General features: G+C 52.6%; 1 protein-coding gene across 2 annotated transcripts; it reads left to right on the forward strand.

The window, feature by feature from the left end:
• The first annotated feature begins 1032 nt into the window (after positions 1-1032).
• COMMD9 (COMM domain containing 9) lies at positions 1033-8209 on the forward strand. 2 transcript variants are annotated; one of them, XM_006756102.2, is made up of 6 exons: positions 1033-1128; positions 2797-2922; positions 3683-3822; positions 4828-4862; positions 5721-5824; positions 7391-7619. In XM_006756102.2, exons 1-6 carry the CDS (start codon positions 1078-1080, stop codon positions 7529-7531), a joined length of 597 nt encoding a protein of 198 aa, XP_006756165.1. In that variant the 5' UTR covers positions 1033-1077; the 3' UTR covers positions 7532-7619. The 2 variants fall into 2 exon arrangements, with proteins under 2 accessions (XP_006756165.1, XP_015414499.1); XM_015559013.1 differs by lacking the exon at positions 4828-4862 and having other exon boundaries at positions 7391-8209.
• The last annotated feature ends 4724 nt before the right edge of the window (positions 8210-12933 follow it).

Here is a 12933-nt window from a genome sequence, read left to right on the forward strand (position 1 = left end):
TGAGGACGTGCGCAGGCCTGGGTTTCTTGCTGGCTGTTGGCCAGAGGCTCCAGTTTTTTGTCCCATGGGTCTCTCCTGGGGACTGCTCACACATGGCAGCTTGCTCTCCCTAGAGCAAGGGATTCAAGAAAAAGGGAGGAGGCAACCGAGAGAGCATCAAGGAGCTGCGGTCTTTTATAACTAATCTCAGCAGTGACACGCCATCACCTCTGCCATCTGCTGTGAGTCACACAGACCAATCCTGGTGCAACGGGGAGAGGACTACACAAGGGTGTGAATACAGGGAGGCAAGGGTCATAGTGGGCCACTTTGAAGGCTGGTGGCCATGCTGCTCACCTTTCTAGAGCCAGACAAGAAGGCACAGTGCTGCAGATCATAAGGCAATGTCCCCTCAAAAAAAAGTCACAGAAATTAATTTTGATATTATTTATTTAACAAACATTCCATTCATTCGATTTCCTTCTTACTCCCCTCTTCCTAAGGCTTCTTCACCAGCTCTTCAGCACAGACCTCCCCTAGATCTACAGGAAAGTCACTAAAACCCTAAATGAATCAGGTTCCCCATCTGGATAACGCAAATAATACCAGCTCCTACCTATCTCCCACAGACGGAAGCTATACACGGGAAAGCAATTATGCATTCTTGGAGCTAGGGGAGCGGGGTGAGTTCCAAGAATTCCGATAATGCACAGCCACACTGTATTTCCACCCAGCCAGGTAGCTGGTCACTGCTTTCCACGGCGTGTACCATGCAGGCGCATTCCTCAAAGCAGCCAGCCTACCCACTTGGGTCAAGGAAAATCAGTTTTTCCCTTCATCTCGTAAGTAAACGAGCCCAGTCATTTCCTCCTCTGAAAACCCCCGCCCGCGTCCTCCCAACCCCATCGCCCTCCGATGGCCTGGCGGACCTAGCCAGTCACCCTGCCCTTCTGGGCTCCTCCCAATCCCGCAGTGCCCCGCGCCGGGCAGTTTCCGCCACCTCGAAGGACTACAGTCCCCGGCATGCCCCGCGGCGGCCGAGGGGACACGTGACCGCGCCTCTCCCCCCTCATGTGGCGGTCACATGACTAGGGGGAAATGGCTGCGTTGACGGCGGACAACTTTGGGGCGCTCCAGAGCCTGTTGAAGGTAAATGGAGGGGTGGGGACAGCCCGAGGCGCCCTTTGTCCCTGGGATTTTAGCCGGAGTAGGAATTGGCAATAAACGGCCCTTGATTTGGAGTCAGAACTCTGGTACTACCTCTCTGTGGCCCGGGGAAGTCGTTGCGCGCTTCTGAGCCGTTTAAGAGAAGGCATGAAATGTATACCGCCCTAACCATGGTGGGGAGCACCTCAGATAACGGTTGTGAAGGCGCCGTACAGATGCCTCCTGCTGCAGCCTCGGGCTGGCTTTGGCGATGGTGCATTAGGGGTAATTGCCAGGCCGCGTGGCCAGTTGAGGCCGCACCCCGCAGCCCGTCGGGCGGGGTGGTGGAGAAATGGTCTCTGCGCGCCAGCCCCTCAGTCAAGTGCGTTCTTCCTTCTCCGAGTCCAGGGTTTTCTGTACTTCCTCGGACCCATGTAAGGGCCAAAAAAATAAAAATAAAAAAAATAAAGATAATCGTCTGAAGGATTGTTGAAAGGGTCGTACTTCGTACTTCATAGAGCTTGGAAGGATCTAATGAGATGATGGAGTTATTTGCCTAACTTCTGACTTCCTCTATAGGAAGGGGCGGCTTTATCTTCCTTCGTAGTTCTTGTCACTAGCGGACCTTAGGCGTCTGTTGGTCCTCTTTCTTCCTCACAAGAATGTAAGATCCATGAGGGACTTTTTAAAAAACAACAACCCACCAGACGAAGAGGATTGAGTTAGCAATACTCAGCATTTGTGTGTAGCCACGTTCATCATTCATGGCACAACATCATTGATTCACGCAATGGTCCCTCTGCTGTTTTAACCACCTCCCCAGTGTTCTGCCCTATTCTCCCTCCCTAAAAGCATCTATTTTATTCACAAATGTGTCACCAGCAAGTGTACCCCCCAACACCTGGCATACAGCATTAATAAATAGCTGTTGGATGCATTAATGAAGGATGCAATAAAGCTGGGACTGGAAACCTAAAGCTCTCTGCTCGCCCTCATTGTGGCTGCCCCCGGCTCCCCCTCAGGTATGGACTTTCAAGGTCAGCCTCTACTGATACCTCTAGGTGATGGGACTTGTGACTGCCTGGCAGGGAGCTCCCTACTTAGCCCCAGCCTCCTGCTTGGCCTTGCCTGACACCACGGCAGCAGGGATGTTGGGACACCTCATTACAGCTTCCCAAGGTGGAAGTCTAGGCTTCCCACTCGGCCTTTGCAGACCTGGGTAAGGGCGGGGCCACAGTGCTTTCCGCGGTGTTCGGCTGGACCAGAGCAGTTATTGTCTAAGGTTTTCTGTTTTGCTAGGCTGCCCCTTCTTGGTCTGTTGGCCAGAGAGCGCAGGAATTTGTTGGAGCTTTTTGCTTCCTGCACCCACTGGCATCCTCCATTGCCCTCTTCTTCATCTCAAAGTCTGGGATGTCTGAACAAAAAGAAAACCCAGGGACTCACCACCCTGTCATTCCTTGGTCATGAGGTCCACAGCGGGTCTGTCTTCTCCGCTCCCCCTTTCAGAGTCGTCTTAGGTTTGTTTTCTATATAGTGCCCAGGATTGCTGGTTGTGCCTAATGGGAAGAAGAAGGAAAAGTACTTCTAATCCATCTTCCCTATGTGCATTCTGTTCAAAAACATGTATTTTTGGTGACTTAATTTGTTTTCCATCTGTGGATTAATTCATAGGCTTCCTCAAAAGATGTTGTCAGACACCTGTGCCAAGAGAGCTTCTCCAGTTCAGCGGTCGGCTCGAAAGAACTCTTGGATAACACGTGTTCCAGCTTGTCTGTGACCCAGGAGGAGGCAGAGCAAGTAAGTGTGACCATCAGACTCAACTCATCAGTCTCTTTCTTGATCCCCTGCAGTCATTGCTGCATCCAAGGAAATGTTCCCCTTAAATGTCTGTTGACATTAAAGCATACTTAAAATAAATTATTTTTTTAGTGTCAGTGAACTGAACACCCTTGTTTTGAACGTTTATATCCTTGTTGTAAATGAGCATGGCTGGGAGAACTTACCAGAATCAGAGCTCCTGACCGTTTCTTTTTCTGACTTGTTGCCTAAACAGTGTGGCCACAAGACAACCTTTTTAAGACTTTTCTTTCCCGACCTGTAACTTGCTGACGTTCATTAACTGTCGGATTCTTAGGCAGACTTTTCAGGGATCTCTGAGCAGAAACCGCGAGGCCCAAGCACTGTTAGGGAGGATGTGCGCCGGCCGGACCTCGCCTCAGCTCAGCTGACGGCCAAGAGGAAGGGGAAAGGGACTCCTGGTATGGAGCGCTCACAGCCTTCTTTTCCAGGGAAACAGTTTTCTAACACAGGAGGTCACCCAAACTGGCCCATGTTGGTGGTGGTGGTGTTATTATTTCAGTCTGGAGCTTTGTTCACTGAAGTTGGCACATGGACATTGGCACTTGCAGCAGAGGCCTCGGGGCTGGTGGGACTCTGTTGAATGACCAGCAATGTGTGGCAGGCGGGGGGTAGAGCCCTGCCCCCTGTCCCCCATCCCCATCCCCATTTCCTGGCCCACTTCTCACTGCCTGCCCGGGGCTCCCCGTCTCTCCCGCAGCTGCTCCAGGCCCTGCACCGCCTCACCAGGCTGGCGGCGTTCCGGGACCTGTCCTCTGCCGAGGCCGTGCTGGCTCTCTTTCCTGCCAGTTTCCACCAGAACCTCAAAAACCTGCTGACAAAAATCATCCTCGAAAACATGTGAGTGCCCGTTTCTGCAGCGTTCCTTGTAAGGTTTATATTTGTTCTTCCTGTTCTAGAAATAATACGTTCATTCTTGAAAAGCACACAGGGTGAGCAAAAAAAAACACACCCCCTAACTCCCCCCCTTCCCCCCCCCGGAGGGTTGGCAGTGTGCATTCCCTAGCGGGAGCCTCTCGGGCGTGTTATGTTTTGCAGAGAGGTGGGCGCGTCTGTTTTTAACCCAGCGGGATGATGCCCCTTTATAGCGAGCTGGTTTGCAATGAACAGTATTAATGTCAACGATATTTCAGGTCCGTACATATTTACCTTCAGTAACATTTTTAGTGGCTAAACATACTCCATATAAAGAAACATACAAACATATAAAGAAAATCTGTGTAATTCAGTTAAGAGATTTCCAAGGGTTAGACATGTATGCTGTTGGCCATTTTCACTTCAGTGAACAATTTATCGTATAAACTTTCTTCATTTATTTTCTTACTGGGCTAAAGGCAATGGGCGGCCCTGGTCAGTGTGGCTCGGTTAGTTGGGCGTCGTCCTGTGCACCAAAAAGTTGCTGGTCCCATTCCCAGTCGGCACATGCTGGTTGTGGGCTCCATCTCTGGTAGCAGGCATGCAGGAGGCAACCGATAGATGTTTCTCTCTTGCATCAATGTTTCTTTCTCTCTTGCATCAATGTTTCTTTCTCAAATCAATATAAAAAAAAGAGACAACGCTAACCTTTTCTCTGCTTGTCTGAGAACGGTGGCCAAGAAGATTGCAATGCATTGAGCCTCTTCCTTTTTTTAAGTTGTGAAAACGAACAGCACTTTGTCCTGTCCTTAAAGCTTTACAAACAAACAAATGACTGCTCACTGGAATGAGGTGTTTCTGTGGTCCTTTCCTGTCAGGAGGTGATCACAGGTTTGGGGGTCACGAGGGGCAGAGGCCCAGGTCCATGGGCCTCTTGTTATCAGGAGACTCCGGTTTCATCCTGTGCCATCATTTTCCCCTCTTACACAGATCTACGTGGAGAGCGGAAGCCCAAGCTGATCTGAGTGAGTACCAAGAACTGTGCCTTTTCCTCCTCACCCTGCTTCCCAGCCCAGCTCCGAACCTGCCAGGTGGCGAGTTTTTAACTGAAAATCAAAGGGAATTAACCTGATCCCAAGCTCAACGTGTATGTGGGTTTTTTCTTAAATTCCACTTTTTAATTTTTTTCTGATTATAAACTTAATACAGGCATGTTGTTAAAAAAAATAAACTGAAATTTCCAAGTAGTAAGTGAAATACTTAAAATAGTGATATTTCCATTGGGAAAGAAAAATGTAATTGAAATTAGTTTGAAAGGTTGAATGAAAGTGGATATTTAATAAAGGATCACGAAACTTACTCTGATCCAGTCACTCCGCTGAAGAACTCTGCCTGCGTTGCTCACTGGTCCTCCCAGCACCTGGGAGTGAGGCTCAGATTACCCCCATTTTACAGATGAGGAAGCAGAGGCTCAGAGGTAGAACCCGTCTCCCAGCCAAGTCTCTGTCTCTCAAACAAAAGCTCTTTCCACTGTTTTTGAAGCTGCACATTCCCCAAGCCTCAGGCCTCCACCCGTCTTCTCTACCAGTGCCACTTCTCACCCTGTCCTGCCTTCTGGAGGGCCGGGGTTCAGGCCGAAGCCTGGGGGTGCTCAGCCCTAAGCGCAGATGGCACGGAGCAGTAGGCCCGTCTGCCTGTCTCCCTCCATGGATCACGTGCATTACACGTGGACAGCCCGCTGCGTGAATTGCCGTTGTGAACACGCTTGACCTTTTCTCACTTGAAGGCTGTGACAGCCCTCAGTGCCTGTCACAGAGGAAAGGCTCGGTAAACGCGGGGACGCGAGCTCTGAGCGGGGCTGCCCTCCTCCTCCTCCCCCACAGTCTCTCTGCCACGCCTGGTGGACCTGGACTGGAGAGTGGACATCAAAACCGCCTCCGACAGCATCAGCCGCATGGTGGTCCCCACCTGCCTGCTCCAGATGAAGGTACGGCCATCGTCATCCTCCCTAGAAGGACAGGAGGGCGGCAGCGACTGGCACCCCCGGGGGCCATGGGAAATGCCAGGGTTCAGGGCTCTCTAGCTCCATAAGTAAAAAAGCTGCCCCAAACACGGCATAGATTTACGAAGAATATGTGTAGTGACATAGACATAATATGTCTCGTGATGCACTGGGCAGGGGCTCCTGCCAGCAGTTGGAGACGGGTCCCTTCATTTTCTTGTTTTCGCGCTCTTGCCTCACTGGTGTTATCTTCACAGTTCTTTCCAGGAATCTTTTAAAGCCACGGACCCATTTTAAGGGTTTGTTTGGGTAAAATGAGATAATGGAATACTGTATTTACTTAACCAGACACCCAGAAACTCAACACCTGAAGAAAATGAGAACGTAGGGTGCCTCTAACAATGACGTTTTTAAATATTAGTAAAGCTTACTGTTTAAGAAAGCTATCAACATAAGAACAGGTCGTAATACAGCGGAGGGCAAAGGCAGGCTGGCAGTTGTTCGTGTGGAGCGAAATGTGCAGGTTCTGATTATTGCAGTCGCTTCATTAACTCGGGGAATGGCAGGTGGCACAGTGCCCTTGGGTGCGTGAGCGCTCCGATTGCCTGCCTGCCTTTACACATCCTCGTAGTCGCCTTGCTACGCGCAGGCACACAGTGGCACAGAGCTCCGTACGAACCTACTGCCCACCCCGGGATGCTCCCTGCATCCCACTGGATTCTCACGGACCCCTAGAGCCTATTGTGTGAATTGTCAGTGTGAACACGTGACGTTTTCTCACTTGAAGGCTGGGTGAGAGTCAGGTGAGCCTGGGCTTCCCCGGTTCCTGCCCTGAGCACTGGTGGCGAATGGAAACTGACCCCCAGCCTCGGAGCCATCGCCTTCCTCCTCCCCCGTTGCTGACTGACTCCAGGGCGGGGACAGGGCGGCGAGCCGGCACGGCCATGGCATACTCAGCCCCGGGCACCTCATGTGCCACACCAGCTCGGCCTGGTTCAGGGACCCTGGGTGGGGGCTTGAAGGATGGAGAGAAGACAGACAAGAGAAGGAAAGCTGGGTCTCGGTGGGATGCTGCTCCCGGATGGAGATGGAGAGACAGCACCAGCGCCCACCAGCCGTGTCTTTATTTTATAGCAGATGCCACGAGGCAAAGCGAGGGCGTGGTCAGGATGTTTACAACATTCTCGTGGGTTTCAGTCCTACTCAGCTACATGCACCTGAACTCTATCAAGCCCCTATCACTCAGGCACATGGGGCCACGTGTTCGGACCATAGGTTCAAGCTCACAACTACAGCTCTTGGCTATAATTGTGCTGGGAGGGCTCTGCCCTCCAAGCTGGGACTTGCACGGGGCAATGAGAGGCCTGTGCCCTCTCAGTCCAGGGCTTGAACCTGTCCAAAACCCTTTAGCCGCACCCCACAGGACAGTCGCTCTGAGCAAAGAGCCTCTCAGAGGTTCCCTGGATGGGGGTGGGCTCCGGGTCCAGGGCTCACCTGCTGGGCAGTAGGAGGTGAGACGGCGATGACTTCGGGGCTGTGTTCTCTTTCCAGATCAAGGAAGATCCCAGGCTGTGCAGGGACAGCCCGTCCGTCTCAGCTGTCACCATGGAGCTGAGCAAGGAAACGCTGGACACTATGTTAGACGGGCTGGGCCGCATCCGGGACCAGCTTTCTGCCGTGGCCAACAAATGACGCCGCCAGCTGCTGTCCCCACTGCCACGCCCTGGCTGCTGCCGGCGATGGAGCATCTCCCGACTCGACCGACACCAGCGACTCGACTGACACCAGCGGGCTGCCCTGGTGGCAGTAGCTGCAGCCGACAGCAGGCGGGCCAGGCGGGCCGGGGGACAGAGGGGGCTGCCATCTGAAGGCGCAGCTGGACTGGAGGACGCAGCCACGCCCCACGCTGTTCTCCTCACTCATCTTCCTCTTCCCAGGCTGGTGGGCAGAAGCCTCCACCTTGAAAGGCTCCTGCTTGCACCTGAGTAACCGCTGTGGCCGTGTGGGGGCACATGAGCCTGTCAGCGGCCCTGTGGCCGCTGGAACATTCAGGCCCCGTTGAGGAGCTCTCTCGTAAGTTCCTCTCCAGCACCAGCTCTGATGAGCGCATTCCCAGCCCTGGGACACAGGAAGGGGGTCAGTGGCGGGTGCCAGCGGCTCCTGCTTCTCTGTCCGAGTGGCCAGGCAGACCCCACAGAGCAGGGTCCCGGCAGTGTGGCCGCCTGCCCCGAGGCCAGAGCCTCCTGTCAGCACAGGAGGTCTGAGATTGGGGCTGATTCTCTTCGCGAAGCTGCGGCCCATCCTTGATCATGCAGCCCCTCCAGGGTGGTGAGTGGGAGTGATGGGAATAAACAGTTCTGAAAACCTCTGGTTCTGTGCCGAGCCTGAGTTCATTGCCTTGGGCTGGGGCTGCCTCCTGTGTGAGGGTGACCCCAGCTTCCTAAGTCCCAGCCAAGCCCATGACCACATGTGACCTGAAGCCACACGGACCCTCACTACCTTCCATGTGCCTGTGTGTCCTGTAGAGCAAAAGCAAGGTTGGCAGTGTGCTTGTCACAGCTGTGATGAAAGCACCCCTTAGCAGTAGTTCTCAACCTTCCTAATGCTGCGACCCTTTAATACAGTTCCTCATGTTGTGGTGACCCCCAATTTCATTGTTACAAATTGAACATAATTAAGGCATAGTGATTAATCACAAAAACAATATGTATTTATATATGTGTTTTCCAATGGTCTTAGGCGACCCCTGTGAAAGGGTCGATCAACCCTCAAAGGGGTCGTGACCCACAGGTTGAGAACCGCTGCCTTAGAGTCATCTGACACATCATAGGACTCAGTGTGTGACCCCCCCCCCCCCCCCGGATCGCTCCCCCAGCAGCAGCCTGCTGTCCCAGTGCTCTGCTGTGGCGCAAGCAGGTCACACTCCTGGCTGGAGGGCCACATGCTTGCTGTGGTGTCTTCTCGGTGTGGGTGGGGGAGGGCGGGTGGAAGAGGAGCCCGGTTAAGAGACTGACAGGCAGCAGAGGTGGGAACCAGCTCCACTTCTCGGTGGTAAGGGCTTGACCTCTAAGCCTCAATCCTCCCAGTTCCCAGTATTTAAAATTAAATGGAGATAATTATGTTACCTACCTGCAGGGCTTTTGTGAAGATTAAATGACAAGGCGCCTAAAAGCACCTAGCGCTGTTGTGGCAAATGGGAAGGCTGCACCGTGCCAGCTCTGGTTGGTAATGGCAGGAAAGGAGAAAGCCCTCCACATTCACTGTTTCATCTGCTCTCACAGCAGATGTGACAATGTTCTCATCCTCCCTCTGTCCGTGCAGAAACCCGCTCATCGCTCATCGAGGTTAAGTCACCTGCTGGTAAATGGCCTCGTTCGGACTTGGGCCCAGCTTTCTCTCAAGGTTAAGTCGCCTGCTGGCAAATGGCCTCGTTCGGACTTGGGCCCAGCTTTCTCCAGCTTCCTCGGCTGCACAGCGCTCTGCACGGCCACGGGGCTCGGTGGCTTTGGCTCCGTTGGGAAAAAGGGAGTGCAGTGGAGGTGAGCAGTCCTCCCACCTGGGGAGACACCTGGTGAGAAGTCCAGGAAGGACCCCAGGAGCCTCTGCTGGCTCCCGGGAGCTGAGCTCCCTTCTGTTCAAATGGCAGCTCCGCACCCCGTGGGGCCGAACCACTGACAGTCCGATGCCAGCTGGGGGTCCCTCCTGCGGAAAATGAACACGATTTTTACATCAGCGACGGGGTCATGGACGGGGAAGGCGGCCCACTGTTCCAGGTTGAGAGCCTGGTGAATTCATTCCCCTGTTTTTCTCCCACTCCCTCTGACCCACAGAAACCTTCAAATCCTGTCCTGTGGGCCTCAATAAAAGACTGACCGGAAGCAGGAGCCTAGCGTCCTGTCAGGCGAGCTGGGCATTCCTTTAGCCAGGTCCTGCTGCGCAGAGCCATCTGGGTGCCTGGGAGACAGCGGGCACCAGTCACTGGGCCGGTCAGTAAATGCTTGCTACCCCTCACCTCACACACTCATTTAAAGGGTTTGTTTTCCACCTTTGGGGAGGATGGATAGACACCATATTCCTGGTTGGCCCGACCCTCATAAAAACCTAGCTTCTACCCAGCCTCTTGACGGGATGTTCATTTCCGTCACAAAGGGCCACACGGGGAGGATGCATAGTAGACACCATATTCCTGGTTGGCCCGACCCTCATAAAAACCTAGCTTCTACCCAGCCTCTTGACGGGATGTTCATTTCCGTCACAAAGGGCCACACGGGGAGGGACCCGGGTTGGTCAGGAGGCAGAGGGGGCGAGGGGACAGCAGGCCTTTATTGGGGTCTTCTCAGGAAGGAATGGGCAAGCTTAGGATTGGCTGGTTTGAATAATGTGGGCGGGCTCGGCTACAGGAGTGTTCCTGGTTGTCCGGTACCTTCACCTCCCCTTTCTGGTGATTTTCAAGGCCAAAGACATTGACGTCAGGACCAGACATTCGGGTCTTTCCCACACCAGTTCTCTAAACACACACAGTGGGCACCACGTCCAAAAGGCATTAGTCAAGCTCTGTGGTCTGGTATTTGCAAATGTCCAGGAAGCGCGTCCAGTGTGGTGTAACGGGCCCTCCCTAACTTTGTTCCTAAGCTGAGATGGTATCAGAAATGAGAGAGGGTTTTTGTTACTTTTATAATGTATGTATTTTTACTCTAGAAACCATTGGCTACCTGGCAATTTGAAAGTTTTCCAGTGGTTGATCATTTACAAGAACTGTTTGAACCTGTAACTGCTGACTTCCAAATACTGATAATTCCTAAACATTCTCTTACCTGCATGGGGTTGACTTTTGTGCAACTTCCTTCTTTAGTGCTCACATGTCTGTGCTTTAATTGTCCTTTTTACAACTGCTTCAAGCCAGAAAAAACAAAAAACAAAAACGATTTCCTAGTAGTATTCAATGGTTGGTGCCAGAGGACCAGAATCCCCCAGGAGAGCGGACCATTCTTCCTTCGAGGAAATGTTAACAGCTCATAGAGGGAAGTCTTGAGCTTCTATTAGCCGTGGGCTCTTGGGAAAGACTCTGATGGGTTTTTAATGCCTTGTCTGTGAGTGGAGATAAGATATCTACTTAGGTAATGCCTGCCATAGATTTACAGTCTAGTAGGAAGTAGACTCCTCCACTGAAGAATGGATGTTCTTGGCCACTGGCATCGGCGTTGCACTAGCCATACGGCCGTGGACAGGTACCACACGGTGAAGTAAAGTACATCCCAGCAAGCTGAACAGCAGACGACTTGAGAGCTACTCTGGAAAGCCCCTGAGAAAGCTCCTATGCCTCCAGGCTTTCAGCTTCTGGGAGTGAGCGTCACTGGGCCACTGATTTCACTGCTTCAACAGAAACCCAATTTCCATGGTCTGGAGAATTTAGTTTCGCTCTCACATAGAAGTCTGGGCTGGTGGAAGGTTTGAGGAGGTCGGATGGTTCTGCTCCGGGGATGGTCCATGGACCCAGGTTCTCTCCATGGTGTTGCCTCACCAACCACCAGGTGCCGCCCTCATCCCTGTGAGTAAATTCTGCTCATCACTCCCTGAAACGTCCCATTGGTCCCAATCACATGGCCAATATTTAGCAGCAAGGTAGGTTGGGAAATACATTCTCTGGCTGGGCAGTCAGTCACCTGTCTGTCAGCCACAACACACAAGGCGGGGAAGTGAGGGAGACTCATTACTAAAATAAAGAAGAGAAGGGATAGTGAGGAAAACTGACATGGCTTCATGGATCAGTCGCTTTTCCTGAGACCAGGTTTCATGGAAAAAGAGAAGAGAAGAGGAGAGAAAGGCCACCTGGGTGTGGCTGTGGGTGTGGGTGCAGTGGTGGTAGATGTTTCTTGAAGCTGAAGACCAGGTCTCCTTAACTTGGTCCCCACAGGAGCTAGCACGGTGCCTAGCACACAGGAGACTTCCCAATTAGGTTCACTGGCATCCTACCTTCCACGGACCCACACAGGATTTGACCCGTATTCGTAAGTGATGGTTGAATGATATCGAATTGATCAGAATGGCAGATCAATGGAATTAACATTGACTGGACTTGCTTGTTGTAAATCTGCCTTTTACCCTAAAAAATTTCATTCAACACCAGCAGAGGGCACCGGCCGGGTGACTCCATTGGTTAGAGCATCATCCTGTACACAGAAAGGGTTGTGGGTTTGATCCCTGATAGGGTGCATATGGGCGGTCACCAATCGATGTTTCTCACATAGATGTCTCTCTCTCCCTTCCTCACTCTAAAATCAGTAAACATATCCTTGGGTGAGGATTAAAACAAACAAACAACAAAACACCTGCAGAGGGACCTGGTGGCTGGGCCCGAATTCGCCATCCCAGGACCACGCTCCCATCTCGCCACCATGCTTCCCAGCCTTCATTGACTCCAGGTGTGCGGAGTGGGGATGGGCCCTCTCGCTGGAGTGTGTTCCCTTAATCCTGGCTTAACTGCTGATCACACTTCTGGATTCAGGAGCGGCCCCTACCAGGGACCTAGAACATCAACTTGATCGCCTGTCTTCTCAGCCTGTGTTGCCCCAGTCACTCCTCTTACCACTGCATTGTAATTGGCTAGGTATTACCTTCTTCTCACTGCTCACCTGAGTGCATCGGTAATAGGCAGCCCTGAGGGCACCATTTCCTGCCACCAGCTGAGATGGGTTCTGTTCCCAGGGTGACTCCTAGGGAAGAGGTCACTTGCCATATCCTCGTTGGTGACTCAAGTTCTTCTTATGCCCAAAAGCCACACAGGAAGGGAAATGTCCGCCTACTCCTCACCCCAGCGCAGCTGGCGCTTGCTCAATATGCCCAGCAGGTGGCGCCATTGCCCTCCTTATCCTAATAGGACAAACAAAGACCAGGAGCTAGGCACCTGGAGTCTCTCCTAGGACCCCTGGCGAGAAGAGGAAGCCCCCAGGCCCCTCCCCTACAGAACTTCCCCGCCTCTGGCCCAGAGCAACCCAAGGAGAGAGAAGGAGGGAACTGGAGACAGAGCAGGCCCACTGAGGGAGCCATGAAGCCTGCTCCGAGGCTGAGCTCCGGAAGCACCCCCTGTCTCCTCA

The sequence above is a fragment of the Myotis davidii genome, unplaced genomic scaffold (assembly GCF_000327345.1).
Source record: "Myotis davidii unplaced genomic scaffold, ASM32734v1 scaffold94, whole genome shotgun sequence".
NCBI classification, from domain to species: domain Eukaryota; kingdom Metazoa; phylum Chordata; class Mammalia; order Chiroptera; family Vespertilionidae; genus Myotis; species Myotis davidii.